At 42.9% G+C, this 19,909-nt stretch overlaps 1 protein-coding gene across 2 annotated transcripts in view; it reads right to left on the reverse strand.

The window, feature by feature from the left end:
* Positions 1-3,635: 3,635 nt before the first annotated feature.
* LOC147885759 (uncharacterized) overlaps positions 3,636-19,909 on the reverse strand; it is a 37,544-nt gene continuing 21,270 nt past the window's right edge. Inside the window, exons 5-16 of one of the 2 annotated variants that reach the window (XM_087396111.1) lie at positions 15,228-15,407; positions 14,305-15,096; positions 13,756-13,853; positions 13,488-13,550; positions 13,064-13,152; positions 12,875-12,940; positions 12,009-12,740; positions 8,034-8,111; positions 7,827-7,897; positions 7,388-7,445; positions 6,228-6,507; positions 3,636-4,852 (exon numbers count right to left, since the gene is read on the reverse strand). In XM_087396111.1, coding sequence (XP_087252237.1) covers positions 4,134-4,852; positions 6,228-6,507; positions 7,388-7,445; positions 7,827-7,897; positions 8,034-8,111; positions 12,009-12,740; positions 12,875-12,940; positions 13,064-13,152; positions 13,488-13,550; positions 13,756-13,853; positions 14,305-15,096; positions 15,228-15,407 — 3,226 coding nt within the window. In that variant the 3' untranslated portion in view covers positions 3,636-4,133. The remainder of the gene's footprint in view (positions 4,853-6,227; positions 6,508-7,387; positions 7,446-7,826; positions 7,898-8,033; positions 8,112-12,008; positions 12,741-12,874; positions 12,941-13,063; positions 13,153-13,487; positions 13,551-13,755; positions 13,854-14,304; positions 15,097-15,227; positions 15,408-19,909) is intronic. The other variant, XM_087396112.1, reaches the window with a different exon arrangement.

The following is a 19,909-nucleotide window of genomic DNA, read 5'->3' on the forward strand; positions in this document are numbered from 1 at the left end:
CAGGAGGACAGTGGTGGCTGACAATCCTACATATTGGGATCAAAAGTTAGATTCAGTCTTATGGGCACTGAGAATAGCTTACAAGGTAGCAATAGGTCTAACACCATTTAGACTGGTTTATGGCTGTGAAGATGTAGTTCCAATGGAATTTGCTGCAGGAAGCATAACATTGGATGTGGAACACAGACTTTGCCCAAAAGAATCAATCAATTTTAGACTCCAACATCTATTACAACTAGATGAGGATAGGTTACAGAGTTCCTGCATTGCTGATATCATTCAAAAAAGAGGAGCTATTTGGATCAATAGAAACATGAAGTTCAGATTCCCCAACCAATACTGATCCGATTCCAGAAGAAATGCAGTCCGACTACAACAAGAAGCAACAGAACCTTACCAACGACTCCGACACATCCAATAACAAGGAAAAAGGATCGGGAGAGTGGCACAACAGGTACAATGCAAGCATGAGAAGGTCAGACAATCGCTTCGAAAAGGCAGACAGGGAAAAATATTTTGACTCGCAGCCGCATGGCAAAAAGAAGGCAGACAGCTATCCACAGCCGTGCATGTTCATATTGACAAGGGAGGAACACCATCGGCAAAAGAGAATAGTCAAAATCCACATAGCAAGCCATCCAATTGTGGTAAGCAACAGGGAGGATGAGGTCAGTTGGACAACAATCCCCACCAAGTGGAGTCCAACCCGCCAAAACGAGACTACAACTGGGCCCACAATCCATCTACGCTCCACCAACAAAGAGTCCACTAACCCAAGTCTAACTTTACTAAGCAAGAAAATAATGAGAGGGTACAACCCCATCCACCCATCAACCAAGCAACCACAAGGAAAAGATCAACGGTGCATTCAACTGTACTCCGACAAAACTGCATCTGACTTCTTCAAACGGCTCCGACCCAGTGTTTAAATGTCATGGAAATCAACATTTTTCTTCTTTTGATCTCACAGATGACCCCCTTCTCAATCGCTATTGTTCTGTGCTCATCGATTAACTTTGCTCAAGGTAGTACAAAAAGCATAAGCCAAAATCTACACATAGATTCAACTCATCATGTAGTAAGGACCAAACGTTGTCCTCAACCGTTTGTGGTGATGCCAACTCACACAACTAAGCTATGTCAACACTTAATGATCCACAATTTCTATGACTCAACTTTGGAACTCAAACTCAAACTATAACCCATGTACAATGAACTACTCGCCTTATATACTTCTCACCCTTGATGCTTAGTGTGCACTCCACATTGGGTGTTGTAGACGTGCAAAACTTGCAACATGTCAAGGGAAATTGGGCCATGTACGGGTCCCAAGAGCCGCCCCATAGCCACCCATAAATCCTCTAGAGTCTCCCAAACCCCAGAAGGGGATGACTCTGGAGGGTTCAATGGGTTATACATTCAAGTGCACTTAGGACACACTTATAAGCTTATGGGATTAATCATCCCTCAAATCATACATGTGTCACAACCACGTGGATCGTTCTAATAAACCATGCTTCACACACCCAAATGAGGGGTAAAGGCCACCACCTTCAACACCCCCTGTGGACAAACCTCGAGGTGCACAACGTGACTAGCTAATCAAACCAAAAGTGACCCAAAATTATATCAAGGATGAGCCGACCAAACCAAGGCACTTAATGGAGCTTAGATAAAAAGATGAGGAGAGCAACAGAACTGCAAGGCAAATCTGCAGTTAAGAGTAAGTGTGGGAGATGATATATGACAATTATGACAATTGAGGTTGAGGAGGCCTAGGGGACAGTTCGAGGTAGAGGTTTGATCACAGCAGGCAGGCCGATGCAACTGCAAAGGTGATGATTGAGGTGACGGACATGGGACTTGATTGACTGGGTGTGAGAGAAGCAGCTGCAGCAAGCAATCATGTTTCAGCTGAGGCCAAAAATGATGGCTCTTGGGCTCCTATGCTCATAAGAGAGCCTTGAGTTGGCCTCGAGCCATGCGAATGACCCTAGGTGGAGATGCAAGGAGCTCCAATACGGAGCTTAAATGGAAGAGAGCAGACGAGGCAAGTCCACACGCGCCTCAAGGGCTCAAAGGTCGTGAAGAAGGTGATCGGGCACCGTTTTAGGCTCACCTCAAGGGATATGAAGAGCTCCTTGAGAGCTGCAATAAAGAACTTCAAGATTGCAACCAAAAATGATGCGAGGGGACAAAACGTTGCCCACGAGATCTACTACTCGCCTCTCCCCTTTCCTTTCATCTTCTCTCACAGCCAACTCTCTCTCACTCACAAACTCTCACCAACACACAGATTGCAAACTCTCATATAGAACACCCAAACTTCCAGTTCTCATATTCCTCTTACCAACGAATGTCGAAATTGCTCCTCAACATGCTCTTCTTTTATAAAGAAATGTTATTGACGTACACATGCACGATTTGAATCCAATTCCTATGTCACACGAGCCGAATACTCTGATCATTATACGGACAGAAGTTTAAGAAATGCCACCTACTGAACAAAGTCCTTCTGCAGCAGTACGCTGCCCGCATTGCCCAAATAAATTCCTCATTTTGGAACTCATTTTTCAGCTCATGTGCTCACACTCCCAGCTCTATGCTCAGTATATTCATGGAGCTGCTGTATGTGCTGCTTATCTTCTTTATCTGTGTATGCTTGCCTATGAGGCCTTGCAGAGCATTATGCTTGTATTGCGCACAATGTCGTGTATAGCTTGCAGCTCCCTTGCTCAGCTTCCATGCTGCTATGGTATTTTACTCCTGGGTGCTCGCCCTTCATCACTCGCATTACTAGAGCCTCTATTTCTCTTTTTCAAGATCCTGTAGCGCTACCTACTGAACAAAGTCCTTCTGCAGCAGTACGCTGCCCGCATTGCCCAAATAAATTCCTCATTTTGGGACTCATTTTTCAGCTCATGTGCTCACACTCCCAGCTCTATGCTCAGTATATTCATGGAGCTGCTGTATGTGCTGCTTATCTTCTTTATCTGTGTATGCTTGCCTATGAGGCCTTGCAGAGCATTATGCTTGTATTGCGCACAATGTCGTGTATAGCTTGCAGCTCCCTTGCTCAGCTTCCATGCTGCTATGGTAGTTTACTCCTGGGTGCTCGCCCTTCATCACTCGCATTACTAGAGCCTCTATTTCTCTTTTTCAAGATCCTGTAGCGCTACCTAAGCTTGCCAAGCAACAATCCTAGCTGCATGTTCAGCATAGTTAATGTATTTTCACTTCTATTCAACTTCGACTTTGACTTCACCATCTACGCCTACATCCTCGTCAATTTCTCTGTGTGCATGTGTGTGTGTGAGGAGAGAGAGAGAGAGAGAGAGAGAGAGAGAGAGAGAGAGAGAGATGGGTTTTTCAAAATTAAAACTTGATCTTAACCTGTTTATCTTGATCTTAATTGAAGAATGCCACTAATTAATCTGTACTCCATCAAACCAATTAGGAGGAAATGCAACACTTCACTATACATAGAATGTTGGCCTTAAATCAGCTGTGATAAACACATAATCTTCAATAAAAGCACTTCTTGTTAGAATTTCATTGAACTTTAATCCGCCACAAGTTGCAACAATAACAACCAGAGCTTAGAAAACAATTACTTCCCAGAGGCCCCCAAAAAAGAATGGAAAACATGCTCTGTGTCAATTGTTGCGCCTGTGGCGCAGCTTACTAGAGATTACCGTACACAATTTTCAAGGCAAGAATGAACAATTTGGTTAAGCTTCGAGAAAGGATACAATACATGTATGAGCAGCCATTATTAATGACTACAAACAAATGGGCACCAGGCCCTGCCACCTGATACAACTGAAAACCCTTTGATCAGGTGCATTGCTGCTTCCTTTTGATGATGGTCAACAGGATTGAGCTACCTTGTACATACAGCACTTTGACTGATGGACTCTGGGAATTTGTTACAAGTGAAGCCATTCTCCATACCTGTAGTTTCCACATTGTAATCCATGTTTACAAGGCTTCTCAAAGAATTCCACTAACCTACTACAATACATTGTCTGAGCCCACAGATATATTTCTTTCAAGGGTCCTTGCAACCCAAACTGTCCCCTTTGGACACAACTATTGGTAATTGCTATCCAGAAACGCTTTCTTGAGCATGTTTACATCATCATGGCAAGGTCTGCCAAGTCATCCATTGGCACATCAAGGCCCATAATATCTCCTCCAGCGTCTGGCAATCCAGGATCCTCAAAATCCAACCACGATGTCAAATCTGGACCTTGCCCACCTAGGTCACCATTCCCAACAAAATCATCCATGCTGGGAATTGGCAAGTGACAGAGGTCAAGTGGTGCTTCAGGTTCAGGCTGTGCTTCTTGGACAATACCAACTTCCAGTGACATTGGTTCCTCTTTGGCCTTCATAAACCTATCTGCTGGCTTTTCTGAAGGAATGGAAAATGTTGGGGTACTCTCCTTTGCCAACTCTGGAGGTTTTCCTAATAATCCTACAGCCTTCAATAGTGGTGCAGTCTTTTGCCTCGGCTTTGTTTTGGTCTTTCTCTCACCTTTGATTGTGCCGAGGGCCTGCCGCCCACCCTTGTTGCCATCAGTTCTGCCAGCAATCTCCTTGCATTGATTTTTCCCATCCCTTACCCTTTCACTCCTTTTCCCCTTTATTCCACCAAGAACAACATTCCCAATGCCACCACTGCCCACATCTTCAAGCAAAACTTCTCTTTCTTTAGGTCTAGAGGACCAGACATCATACTTCTCTCCCATTGGATCTGAAGAAATTGCTGCAACTTGACCGCTTTCAGAAGATTCCTTGTCTGGCTTCTCCACACCAGGCATATGAAACTGCCCATTTCCTTCCAAAGCTGATTGTTACACCAAAATCAACAAACACGAAGTTAAGACACATTTCAGCTCATATTGCTCATTATAAACCAGTCTGTTTGCTTTCATCATCAAACGTGTGTCTATACATCTGCATGTGTATTGCTTTTCACATTAGAATACTTGGAATTTTGGTCCTAAAATATCAAAAATCACTGTTGTTCCTCGATCAGTGATCACACCAAGCATACCCAACCTAAAAGCTAGGAAAAATGTATGTCAGAACTTAAGCACATAAACATGAGATTCCAGGCAAATGCAATGAAGACAGCTTTACTGGCACTATCTTCAAGAGGCTTATCAATATGAACCCTAATCACGTAGAGTGATGCTTTCAATCTGCAAAGATCAAGGGGATACGCTTTCAATGTGCAAAGAACAAGGGTCCCACAATCAACTAGTTGGACATTTGAAAACCAAATTTACTTCCAATACCTTTACTCAAATGCTCCCCTTTTTCATGGCCAGAGGAGGGATGAAACCAACCCTATTATGCGGCCTTTGCTTACAGTTTGGCTAAGCTACTTACACAAGGAGAAAGAGCACCCACACAAAGCAGTCTACCAAACCCTCCTAGCAGCTTCAGTGGCTATACAAGCAGTCCTAACCTTCCACCAGGTGAAAGCAGCCCTAATAATCTACCCTTTTCAGAAACATCTGACTAAACTCCATTCCAAACAAGAGCATCCACACACATGCACAATGATCAACCTGACTATACAAACACCTATGATATGAGCAGTATTCCACCATTGAGAAATAAGATACTGTCCATGGTCTACCACGAGCACAATACATACCACATGGAAGGAAGATGTCTCTTATCAGAACTACAGCATGATTTACTACACAAACCGGCTGCACTTATATGTGCATGACATCCCAGCCATGTGCACATGCATCCGCTGGAGAAGCCTAATGACATATTTTGTCATATCAAAGCCATTTCAATCAGCTTTATCGCCACTCCACTTTTGCAAGTGAGGGGAAGTTCCACAAAGAGCACACCAAACAGGGCAGCATCTCCTCCTTGCCTAATCTTCCACAACATGCAATGTCTATGCTGAAGCCCTGGGGAAGCAGGTTATAACCAAGTTGCTTTCCAGATGGGAATACACTAAACATGTTCCATTCAATGTAGCACATTCCAGCAGGAATAGAGTATGCAATCTTCAAAAAGGTCTTCAAAACCCTGATGACATGTTACTTCCAACTTCATTGCCAGGGATGATGGACATATGAAACGCTTATAATTGTAGTTATAAATCATAGTAGCCCATGTGCACAGAGGAATACAGCTAGAGGAACGCATATAGGGATTGAGGGCATGGAGTGCAAAGAATCCAAACAACAAACCTGCTGACTTCAGATCAGAAGAACCCAGGGAGCACGGCCCACCTGAATTAATGGCCCATGTTTCACCTATGTTTGTCAAACCTCTGACTTCCCCCTCCTTTGACGAAACACAGAAAAGAATGTCCCTGAGGCCAGCATCTGTAAAGCAACTTTGTCCAGTCTCCACAAATTGTTTCCATCTTGACAAGGTTCGTTTTGCAAACGCCAAAGCTGCAGCTCTGGCGGCCTTGGATGTTGAACTCTTACCCCCAGAAGCCCCTAAGATACCTCCACGACAACCCTGCAAATCAGAAATCTCCTTATTAGGCCCATGCAAAGCAATTTGGATCAGTTTATCACCAATGTCATTTCCTCAATAGCAGGGAAATTTGCCATTTTTCTTTGACAATGCTATAATATCTTTCTAAAGAATAGGCACAGACCACACTGCATCAATATCATTTGCTGAATAATTGATCCAAATTGAGACTCTGAGAGAGAGAGAGAGAGAGAGAGAGAGAGAGAGAGAGAGAGAGAGATTATCAACGTCTAGAGAACAGTATCATAGTCCTTGAGACTAACAGCTGATGCAGCAACTATAACTGCTGAGCTTAGAACCTAAAAATGTTGAGTGCTAGTGCTCGACACAAACATGTAACTAGCCTCACGAGTCACAGAAGTCGTGACAGCATACGAGATCTCAAATACTTTTAAAACACGGACCATATATCTTTAATTTCCAGGTACTTGCCTCTTTCTTTCTTTCTTTCTTTCCTCCAATCTACATACTGTCGTAGGGCAAAGAGGTTGAGGAATGTAAGGGAACAGATTTCCTTGCTTTTTCCTTTCACCATTTATTGGCCCATAGCTGTGTTGGAACCAGAGACAAGAGAGGGCCACAGGGGGGTCGCACTCATGTATATATCTTCAAGGTTCCTTACTTCATACTCGTAAAAATTATGTGATGTGAAGCTGGGGAACTTGACTTAATCGGACATAATCACAAAACAATCCTAAAGTCTTTTAAAAGGGTCTATCTTAATGGTGCACAGATCCAAAGAAAAGGAATGGTGCACTGCAATCACTTTAATGGGGTTTAATCAGATGCCATCCAATAGATTAAAAAAGGTTGGAAAAAACCTACAAATATATGGAAAGACAATAAGGGGGCAGGCATATACCACTCGTCTACTGAATGCAACTTCCACCAGCTTAAACATTGCAAGTCGCTCTCTCTCCCTGCGAGTAATATATCAGACATAATTAGGTTGCTTGAATAGAGCATGTGCTTCAAGCATGTAGTCAGTGAAACAATACTCTGGTCATTCTCTTCAATAGAACAACACAGAAATTATTATCTATAGACTTAATCGATCAATCCCATTGCATGCCAAAACCACTCATAGCCTTGACAAAATCTCATATCCAAAACTCTAATATTGATAACTCTCAGCTGTAAACTTGTATTCCTTAACTCAATGTAGCTGAATCTAAGACGCGACTAATCACAAAACATCATATCATCCATCTCATAAACATACATGAATCTACAATTACTAACAGATTAAAAAAAGAAACCACCCCAAAAAGGGAAACAAATGGTTAAGAGAATTTGCATACTTCTCTTCAGTCGCTCTGCTGTTTGAAACTGTACTTTCCAGACATGTCAGCCTCTCCTTATTTGAATGTATCTGTTTAGCCGACCAAAAAAATCCCCCAAGATAGTAAAAACAAAGCCCCGGATGAAACTATTAGAGCTTTAAAAAAGCACCAAGCGAATATCTACTGAAGAAGCACCAAAATGAAGCAAAAGGACAAAGTCAAAACCTGATCCTTGAGCTCTATCTGAGATCTCTTTAGCTCCACAGCAATCTCATCATCTTCTCGTACTGAAAGATCTGACTGCTAAAAGAAACAAAATAACTAGATGAATTTGATCCAAAAAAATATTCATGTGTAAAAAATACTTGATCACATTAAGAACAAATTAATTCATCACCACGCCAAATTATAAAGTGTGATTGATTGCATAATTAATCACCAGATTTATCCACCATGAAAAAATTTTGTGGCATAAGTATATGATATGCCTCCATGTCAACAGCAAAATGTTGTTAAGACACTCATGTTCTACAAATTGATAAGGAGCCATTTAATAAAAGTATTCAGAAAATGAAAAACTAAGCCTGAGATATACCTCTGTAAAACATTCAATGTAACAGGTACAAATTTTACTGCTGACTAAAGGTAATCCATGTCCACATCAAATCAAATACACCCACAGGTCATAATATACAGAGACTGAATCGGCACAACACAGTAAATATAATCATGCACTGGAGTAAACCTATAAGACGTGCTCGATGTTTGAACTTGATTGAAATATACTAACCTGAATGCTAACCTTCTAGTTCCGTTGAGCTTAAAGTTTGATACTATTCTGTCCATGTACTAAGTTATTTCAACCTTTGAGGCTGTTTGTTGACATACATAACATATCACACGGGTCCTTGTCAAGGTGATTTGACCATTCTAGACTTGTGACAACCAGAGGGCAATCGATAAGGCTGATGTCTTCGCTCACGGTCTTCTCTCAAACAAAATGGTGAACCTCAATGTGCTTTACCTGATTATGAAACATTGAATGATAATGCAACAGACATGCAATCTCCTCTGAATACCTTGATGTAGATCTCTCCGTATCAGCACCACCTCCCAATCTAAATCATAGTAACCACTGAGCGTGGCTCAACGCTCCTGTATTATATCTGTTGTGTGCCTCTAATATAGTTAAGCACCCAGCATCCATTTGTCAATCATCCCATGCTCAAGTGGGGAACTAGCTCAATTTGGAGTGGCAAAGAGTTTACACTGCTCATCCAAAAATACTATGAGAATATCACTAGCGTATCTTCAATATGAAATAAAAATGCCTGTAGGTCCAGCAGCTCAATACCAAGGCGAAACGTAGTCCATTATTCATCAAAAGAGACTCAAACCTCTGTAAATCTTCTCTGTGCGCTCTCCCTTCAGGACTACATCATCAACATATATAGGGTTGGCATCTAAAGGACTCGTGGAAGATATATCCGTCTGATGCACTTATCAATGCATTTGTACCACGCCCTCAATGCCTGCTTTAATCTGTAGTGTGTCTTATGGATTTTGCACACCTTACCTCTTGGAGGCCTCAAAACCTGGAGGTTGTCCACATTCACCTTCTAGATCTCTTTATAGGAAAGCAGATTGCACACCCCTCTCAAGTTCTGGCCATCAGTGATGTTCAGCTGTGACACAAGGACTGTCCTAGGTTAACTTGGCCTAAAGCTTCTCAATCTCTTGGGAGTATCAACGATTGGCTCAAGGTCATCCACCGATGTACCAAACTCATCCAAGGTCCTCACACAACATTGGGAGAGTCGTTCCTTCTTTGCCACGGATCACATGTGAATTTTGCTAATTGTTGCAGGAAATGTTCACTCCCCAAGATCGTGTTTTCGTTTTAGGCTGCCCCAGATTTTCCAGAGCTTAACGGGGGTTGATGGACTATCGATAGGTCATTTCACTGTGGTTCCACATCAGCTGAACTACCCTGTTGTCAGCATCTGTTGTGATTGCTCTTAAGGCAGGGACTTCTATCGACTCCACATCTTCTTCATCACCAGCCTCCAAAATGCTACTGTGTTTATATGGCATGATTCTCTTCACGCCTATTATGTTCCTAGAACACAATGTCTCTGTTGACCAATACCTTCCTGATGAGTGCATTGAAGGCGTCAATACCCTTGTGTAGTCTACATTATATCCAATGAGCTAGCTATATGCATCAAGCTGTCTTGAGCTCATTTGAAACAGGTACACAACATTCAGAGCCGAAAACCTTCAAATGTTCATTTTAGCTGAGTTGGCTTTGTGTGGAGTTTTTTGTTCTTCAGGAGGGTGCTACAAAAATTATGTGACAATCAAAGTTGCATAGCTACTGCCAAGAACCCTGTGTTTCATGCTTGAACAAAACATGTTGAGGTTCATTACCATTTCATCCGGGGGGCTCATCATCTACGAGAGCGTGGAATTGATGTAGTGTCCAACTTCCGTCATCATCTCAGATGTGTTCACAAAGTCTCTCCAGAGCACAGCTAGAGCACATCATTCGAGCATGGTAGCCCAGAAGGAGAAATTGAGAAGGGTGTTAGAATAGGTCACTGAACCATCTGTGAGCCCTCATATGAGGACACGGCTTCGGTACACCTAGGTAGGGCAGGAGGATACCTGGAGCAGTCGCCTATAACATGGGCTGCTACATGACAAGTTTGCAAAAGCTTGAACAGCATACTCATAGGAGCAGCGCGGGCGAGCAGCGTGGGAGATCTTCAGCAGGCTTTGCAGCCGCGCATGAGGCTATTTATGGGCCTGCAGGGACCTGAGGACAGTTCGGGTGACAGCAGGTCTGCTGGGTCCGCTTTGAACAGACCAGGGTCGGCCTGCTCTGGTCCACATGCTGGTTACTGACCTGGTCAGCCTGGTCCAGACAGTATGCTGCCTATAAAAGCAGGGCACTCAGGCCCGGAATTCTCTCACTGAAGCCCGTCCATAGAAGGCACAAAGAAGCAGAGATCCTTATCTACCATTCTTCAGTTTTGCGCCGTCTGATCAGGCTGTCTTTTTGTCCAGCAGATTTGCTGGATGACTGTAGCTCATTTGTGGAGCATTTTTCCACCCTTGTGGTTGCTGTAAAGTGAGTATTTTTGGAAGTACACGTGCTGCTCTATCTCTGTGTTCAGAAATCTTTGTGCATCTTGAGTTGTTTGCAAAACGTTTCCTAGATCTACCCACTGCGTTAAAGGTTCAAGTATTTAGGCCTCTATTTTCTAACTACAAATCCAGTCATCCACACATACTTGAGCATCCATTTATACGAAGGTCTTCGTAGTGAGTTTCTGTCAGCCCGGAGGTGAAGGGCAGACCCAGCCGTGACAAAGGCTAGCACTAAAGGAGAAGGGTAATCAAAAAGCAGTCCACATTCTCTTCATTCAAGCTACAGCTGCTTGTGAAGACAATGATTTCATTTTTGTCTCCCAAACGAGCATTTCCAAGCAAAAAATGCTTAGACAATCTAGATTCCTTTTACAGCCAGTTATCCACAGCAGCTATACAAGACTTTGGTGGACTTGCATGACCGCCGTTACCAGCACAGGACAACTAGCACACAGATTGTTTTCATCTTTCAGAGACCAAACATATTACCTAAAACAAAACTTCAGTAACTGCACAAACTTAGAAAGATACCCTCTACTTTAGAGAAAGACAGAAGGGCAATTTCTTTCCTTTGTGTTTGGGACTACATTATTCATAATCCCCACACATTGTTTTTTACACAATAGTGGGTTACATTCATGTCGGTATTCTCACCTTTTACATTAATATATTGATACTTCAGCATAACCACAGAAGGTGTAATTGATTATAGGGTCATCCTTGAAAAATGACAAAGTAGAACACACAGGTTGTATTCATCTTTCAAAGACCAAACATAATACCCAAAACAAAAGTTCAGTAAACTGAGCAGCATTAAAAAGATACCCTCTACTTTATAATTGAAACTGTTTCAGACTGTGTTCAGCCACATAAATGGCATTGCCAAGGGAGAAATCGAGGAATAGAGGAGGATTGCCCCTTTCTAGTTTCAGACAAAACCAACACACTTACAGATACCTTTCTTTGTTGGGAGGAAGGAGAGGATGATTGAGAGAGAGAGAGAGAGAGAGAGAGAGAGAGAGAGAGGAAGCGGGGGGGAGAACACACCAGCTCCGGACATAAACCAATACTTTGAAGCTCCAAAACTATCCTGTCATCCAAAGTAAGGCTCTTATAGCGAAAATCCCAACTCGGCATTCCACAAACTGAACCAAAGGATTGATCTTCCTTGCTCTTAAAAACTGAAAATTGTTTTTGCTTGTCTTTCTTTGTTTCTACCACAGCTGAACAGTTTGCAAGATCAGTTTCTGCATGCAATACAGTGTCCTCTACATCTGCTTGGCCAACTTTCTGCAAAGCAGTTGCAGCATCAACGTGTCTATGCCCATTAGAGATTGATAAATCATCATGCAATAAACTTTTGACCCACCCATTCGACTTTCTACTGTCCTTTCTTCTAGTCTCTTCTTCAAATTCAGACAAGTGCTCCCTTTTTTCCAGTTCTGCCTGTTCATTGTCAGCTAAATCATGAGAAGACCCATCTCCTGCATAAATTTGCAGCTCATTCTGCCTTCCATCTTCCCAGCTGCCATCTTCTGAATCACCCTCGATAATAAGAGCTGCTAGGAGTCTTTGAGAAAGGGGAATCCCTTTGTCAGTCCAACTTCCATTCAGGCCCATTCTCCCACCCATGCCTGCAGCTTCTTTGTCTTTCAAGTTGTTGAAAACTTTAGAGACGGCACCTCCATCAACTTCCATGCTTCCATTTGCCAAGCATGCTACCTTGCCACCCGCATCTGCCACAGGAGATTCTGGCGGCGTAGCTACCATAACATCAGCCTGCAATAAACCATGATACAAGAATGATAAACAGAAGATACTTTTGAGTCATGGCATCCAGGCAACTCTTGAATTTATAAAACCATAACTAAATATGATTACAAAGTTAGAAAAAATAAATCCTGATGCATTACCTTTTCGCCTTTTTCATCGCTGCTAGAAAGACTCAATGATATTTCTACCTCTACCAACTCTCTTACCTTCACAGCAGTCCAAAAGCATTTATTATTCAAACAAATGGATATCAGGAATGAATAGTATCTCCATCAGAACTTGCCCACAGAGCTTACAATATATGGTAAGCAAACAACTGCAGTTCTTACTTGTTTCCTCAGATTCTCTCGCTCATCAGGTGTTAAATATGCAAAAAAAGGCTCCATTTCTCTCCAAAATTTGTTTGGACATGATCCAGCTGCAATGTAAACAGCATTGTGCATTTTTAAGAACAGTGAACAGGTCCAGAATTTTATCTCTAGGCCATCTGGCACTGTAAACATCATAAACTTGAAAATGCATTAACAGCTATAGCCAGAAACCACACCAGATTCTTTGAAAGCCACATTCAAAAGTTAAAGTTCGATTTTTAAAAAGGCATATAAAAAATGTGCAACTTCAAGGAAGCTGCCCCTTTCAGATAAAAGTCAAAAGCCTGTGTTTGCTCTCAAGCTGAAAAGAAGCACATCATGGCATTTAGAAAGTTGAAAGTTTCATCTTTACAATCACCATCTCAAAACAATGGGAGCTTACCGCTAACATTCACCGCAGCCTGTACAGAGGCCATCAACTCCTCACGATCATCATCTGACTCACCTGGTAGCAATTAGGAGTATAAATCGTGACCAAGAAGTCTTGGAATAGGGTATACGTAAACTTGATTCAAAGTGATTACCCCGGTTCAAAGTTTGAGATTTTAAATCCTCGCAAACATTGAATGCTCATATACAGAAATCAGAAAATGTGAACATCAAAAAGGTGACACAAAGCCACAAATTCTTCATGTTCAACTCACAAATACCTGAAGCATCTCCAGTACCATTACCAGCAGGTCGGCGTGGCCTTGTTAAGGGCTTACGGTCCCCTGTCCCCTTCTTTGTAGGAGGTCTCCCAGGCTTACTGCAAAAAAACAAAAAAAAACAGAATATAGCAAATATATTCCAATAATAAACTCTGCAATTCCGATTTCTACACATTATAAAGACCTTGTGCAGCCTTTGACCTTTAACCCATCAGCTAAGGATCAATATTCCACGCACAACAAATTTTCTCCCACGTGAAAAAAGGCAGCACAAAATATTATCATCTAAGAGGAGCTTTGCAACTCTAGCTGCTGCACTTCTCATAAAGATGATATGTTGCTCTAAGCTTCCAGACCATCAACTAACAGGTCAGATTTTCATACACACCACCCCGGCAGGGAAAAGAAAGAAACAGAAGTGTCACCATTGAATAATGAACTGTGTAAGTTTCTCGCATTCACTCAAAGCTTTCAGTGCTTAAGCAACAGATCAAGAGTTCAATAAGCAACTGTTCAATCTTCAGCAAATAAAATTGTGCCTTGACTCACATTTCGACAGACTTTTCCAATTTTTCAATGCCAGGCCTTGCACTTTTTAACTGCTTTGCATTGACCGAAGCATCCATCTTCTCAACCTGAGTTACAACAGAATTTTCTCTGGCTGCTATTAAGACCCTACTTCTGCCTTGTCTCCGCACACCATCACCACCCTCTTCTTTGGATCCTGTACGAGACTTTTTGCCCGGCAGAAAAAGAGGTCCCATCTTCTGGTTAACAGGTGCAAATCTGCCTTCAGAATCCCCGTGCTTCTTTCCTTTCTCCTTTGACTTGATGACACCAGCTTCTGAGTCATCGCTGTCAGAAAGGCCCGTGGAGGGGGTGACCCTTTCAACCTTGGGTTTGCTTTGGGATAAGGTGGCAGTACTGGCAAGCCTCCTGGGAAAGCCTCCAGCAGGTGACATGCTAGGGCTGGACCTTCCTACCACACTGGTACTGCCCTCACGAGCAGAGGTACCTTCCCCCATGCTAACTGCTTCATCTCTGCTGACAAGAGGGCCAACAGGCGGCACTCTGTTCATTCTCCTTTCTATCCGAGCTGTTTTTTGAGGCCTTTGCCCACCCCACTGTGCCACAGGAGCAGGTCGCTTACGATTGCTTGGACCAACAGGAAGTTGAGGTCGACTTGGTGCACGGTCCAACATGTCAGTTGATGAAAGGGGTCGTGAAAGATGTGCAGAGGGATTCACAGAAACCACAGTGCTAGACCGAGGAGCACGTGCAGCCTTTGTTTTTGTCACTGTTGTTGGGCTAAGCAATGGACCATCTTCCCTGTGTGACAGCCTGCATGGATGACAAGACTTACATACTACAAACGTTCAAGCTGAGCTTTAAGATATTAAGTCCCATAAAGGATTCGTAAACTGGACAACATTAAAAGGATGTTGCTAGTCATTCCTACTGTGGCAACTTACTTGACACCATTTTTCAGGTGTGCCCGCTCCTTCTCAGGTAAAACAGAGCGATCACCCTTCTCACCTACAGAAGGTAATCCATCAGCAGACTCACTCCCATTTACAGAGCGCATTGCTGCCCCATTCTGCTGTACACTTTCTACCTTATGCATAGACATCACACCATGCACAGGGCCGGACCTGCAAATGCATTGCAGACATTATTAAAAACCTGCTGAAACTATGATGGCAACCACTTCATTTTCATTAAACAATAGAGTACATAGGCAATGGTAAAATTAAGACACAGGGAACTTTCACTAAAAGGATACACATTATAGAAATAAAGTTCAGCAATCGCATCTGTGAGATCAATACAAAATCAGAAAACTACAAGCTTAACAGAGAGATCCAGAAGAATCCAGTAAGAACTGTTCTATCAAAGGGTAGCACTATCATTTCCATCTTTCAACCTCAACAGGGCTAGGTGACTGGAATAAGTGTCAACAAAGTTTGGTACAAGCTCATCAATTTTAATCTCTCTTCCACCTTTAAAGAACACTTGTAACAGATTTTACTGCAAACAAAGGCTGAAGATGCCCATGCCTGTGACAAATTATACATAGTGTGCCATCAATGAGAAACTGCCTAGACATATACTGCACAAGTGCTAAACATTCAAAAAAGGCACCTGCACAGAATCTACACTTGCAAATATATGTGCCTGCCCCATTGCTTATGCATAGCTGGTGATGTTCAATATGTATCTGGTACCACTTAGAATCAATATTAACCGAAATTGAATTGACATTAGCAGTCTGTGAGGACCTAATAACAAATGCATGCCAATTCAAATGGAAACCAAATCACCTATCATGCAATCGCATGGCCTAGGACCACGCGCATTGCTGCAAGACAAATGTAAGCACAACAAAGAATCTTTAGCAAATCAAATGTAAGTTGTAACTAAATTCACCTGCCTAGGCACATGGGGCTAAGCTCATACTTTGAAGCGGAAAATTGTTTTATGTAAGTTATATTGTTATGGTTTCAAACCCACCATCAACACAGTTACCATCATTCAGTGTTTGTCGACATATAATCATACTTCATTGCTCTAGTGTCATATTCAAGAACCATCCATCTCTGTGCGTATTAAACATTCCAAAGAATATGTGAAAGTAGCAAAATTTGAGATTCATATTGGAGTTATGCACTCGTATTAGTTAACACACGAGTGTGTCCAGACTCCATGCACACAGCAGTGTCAGTTTGCTCTAAACTAGTTTACGTGTCCCTCTTGCCTTCTTGTGGATCAAAGACAATAACAATTCCTAATCTTAGATATCCTTAGCTTCCTGAGCGAGGCAATCCCTTTCTTCCTTGGTTGTCACGCGAGGCAATCTGTTTCTTCTTTTTCCTCCCAATGTAGTTACTTTCCTCTTGGGCCTCTACTTGTAGGCACAATCTGATTCCTTGTCATTACATTATTATGCGACACAAACGGGTCTCTTGCTCTGACAACATCTGCATGAGTGTGTCATGATGGACTCCTATTGTTGGTCGTGAATCTGTACCATGGCTTGCAACATCAGGAGTATACTATATGGTGTGAGGGGTGCATCCATGCATGGATATGGTCCTCTGATGGGGAAAGTATCTCTCCTATTGGACATCAATGTCTATTTGGTCCTCTCTACAAGTTGACCCTAGTACACATCTAATATTAGCACTCATGCTAGAGTATGGTTGAGAGTAGTCATGTGAATGCCAAGCCTCATGTGTAGCCTTCAACCCTCACCTTGAAGCATTCCTTAGCTATCCTAAGGATCATCGTGTTTGTGTAGGAAGAAATTGCAGGCTTCTTCTCTCCTTCTTGCAATACACTTTGTTGATATTTGTGTGCACACTCACCTTGTCCTTGTACTAGTGCTTGTGGCTGTTGTTCAAGCGTCAAGAGCATCTTATGTTCCTGAGCATAGCAAGAGGAATGGAAACTCGAAACCATAACTCATGGCTTAAGCCTTGAGCATTGTTGTTACTTTTTAATCTTGAGACACCTATGAAAATTAAGAGCCACGCCTATGTAACACGTAGTGTAATATGAAGCTTGCCATGTGGTGTGATTTCACCCTTCTAAAATTTTGGACTCTTGAATGGTGCTTTCTAAATTGTGCCTTCGATATTAACACTATGCTCTGTAGAATATCAAGGTGCCTTCAAGATTTGGAGTTTCTAGCCTTGAAATGTCACATGCACCAGTGCCAGCCACTGGTGGCAGTGACAACTGGCTGCACAGTCACCATCTTGCAGCACCCCAACACAGCATATTTGCACAGTTTTTGGGGCATCCCAAGAGCCCATGATTAGGTCACCCAGGGTCAGCCTTCACGGCTGACCAAGTCGGACCAAGCAGGTCGGTCAACCGACTGGTCTGCTCGATCAAACTACCAGTCAGTCGGCCTTTTTTCCAGCCTAGATAAGGGGCTATTTGCCCCTCAGTTTGGCATTCAGTCTGCAGCCTCCAAGCAGCTCTCCAACCCCTTGTGCAGCCTTCAGCCCACTCCAGTCACGCCATACAGCAATAGAGATCAGGCGTAACAATCGCAATCCAAAGGGAGGAGGTCTGCAACACTTCAGCCACACCTATGTAACAGGTCGTGCAATATGAAGCTTGCCATATGGTGTGATTTCCCCCTTCTAAAATTTTGGACCCTTGAATCGTGCTTTCTAAATTGTGCCTTGGATATTTACACTATGCTTTGTAGAATATCAATGTGCCTTCAACATTTGGAGTTTCTAGTCTTGAAATGTCACATGCACCAATGCCAGGCACAGGTGGCAGTGACAACTGGCTGCACAGTCACCATCTTGCAGCACCCCAACACAGCATATTGGCAGGGTTTTTGGGGCATCCCAAGAGCCCATTGGTAGGCCCCACCAAGGCACCCAGGGTCAGCCTTCACGGCTGACCAAGTCGGACCAAGCAGGTCGGTCAACCGACTGGTCTGGTCGATCAAACCACCAGCCAATTGGCATATTTTCCAGTTCTATATAGGTGCTATTTGCCCCTCAGTTTGGAAGTCTCCAGCTCTCCAGCCACTTGTGCAGCCCTCATTCCGCTCCAGTCCACGCCATACAGCAACAGAGGCGTAACAATCACAATCTAATGAGAGGAGGTCTGCAACACTTCAGCCGGGGTTGGGCCAGCCCAAGTAGTGAGGTTTGGGGTTCTATTTCAGCAGCATAGCTCCATCTCCCATGGTCGTAGTTAGGGGAGTTTTCTAAGCTCAGTTTTAAATGCCGATTTGGCACTCATGTACAACAGTAGTCAGGCATTTATGCCAGCAATATATAAAGCAGTGTACTATAATTACGAAGATCTCTGGTGTCTCTCATGCTTGAGTTCTCCTTTTGCATATTATCTATTTTTGCACAGCAAGTCCCTGCAGAACATAGGGTATAAATGTAGCCTCCAAGCAGCTCTAGCCCCTTGTGCATCCCTTCCATGGAATCACCATTTTTTTCCACACATTGAATTGTAACGGAGAAGGTCCCTAAGTTACTCTCTCACTAACTATGCCTGTCTTGAATGCTAACGAGAGAGAGAGAGAGAGAGAGAGAGAGAGAGAGAGAGTTGTGCACATTGCTTGGAAGACATCATGGTTAAGCAAACTACTAACTTTATTCCTTATGTCGGGGCTTGGCAATCACAATACTCCTCTCAGCCTGTTCCCAGTTGATCCTCTCATTAAGAAGTGCATGCATCTGAGTCCCCACTGATAGGCTAGGTGAGTGTAAGAAATCCTAGATTTACTATATTTAGAAATGTGCTAAGGAACAGAAAAGAGACTGAGATAGCAAAGAACAAGGAATAATTGTATTGCTTGAATATCTGTAGGGTAGATGTAGTGTGTCATCCATACAATTGGGCCTCTCTTATATAGAGAGTGAAGAGTCACACATGAAAAGGTGTGTACTCCAAAGGGTATGTGCATGAAGAGGTGTGTACCCCTTGTGAAGGGTGTGACCCTTGATGAGAGGGTACATTACAATAGGAATGTCTCTTCAATAGGATGTCTCTTGTGAAGGGTTGTGCCTCATTAGGAAGTGTCCCGTCGAAAGGGCAAGAGTTGTGCCTCTTAGGAAGTGTCCCGTCAAAAGGGCATACCCTTCCACAAGTGTCCATTCATCAAACCATCCATAAGTCTAGAAATAGAGAAAGGAATACGTCACAGATCGTGACATCCCCTCCCACTCAAAAGAAGACCCTGGTGGAGATAATGAACTGATGTAGAAAATATCACTGTAAATTCTGAAAATACTGCTGTAAAATGTCAGGGTACTGCTGTAAGTCTTCATCAGACTGCCAAGTAGCGTCGGAGTCGTCCAGATCTCGCCAAAGAACAAGGAATTCCGTGATAAGTCGATGTCGAGTCTCTCGCTGTCGATGGTCCAGAATACGCTCAGGAATAAGGAGAACATAATCGTCTTCGATTTCTGGGACATAAGCACCTGCAGGAGGAACTGCTTCATCGCCTGGAATGTACGTCTTTAGCCAAGAAATATGAAATGTTGGATGGATTTTACCCCATGATGGTGGTAATTCCAATTTGTAACTTAAAGGTGAATTTTTCTTGACGATCCGGAAAGGTCCATAGTATCTTGGTCGCAACTTAGGAAACACAGACTTAACCATCTTA

The sequence above is a fragment of the Dipteris shenzhenensis genome, chromosome 25, assembly GCF_047967505.1.
Source record: "Dipteris shenzhenensis isolate YYH24624 ecotype China chromosome 25, Dip_SZ_1.0, whole genome shotgun sequence".
Lineage (NCBI taxonomy): Eukaryota > Viridiplantae > Streptophyta > Polypodiopsida > Gleicheniales > Dipteridaceae > Dipteris > Dipteris shenzhenensis.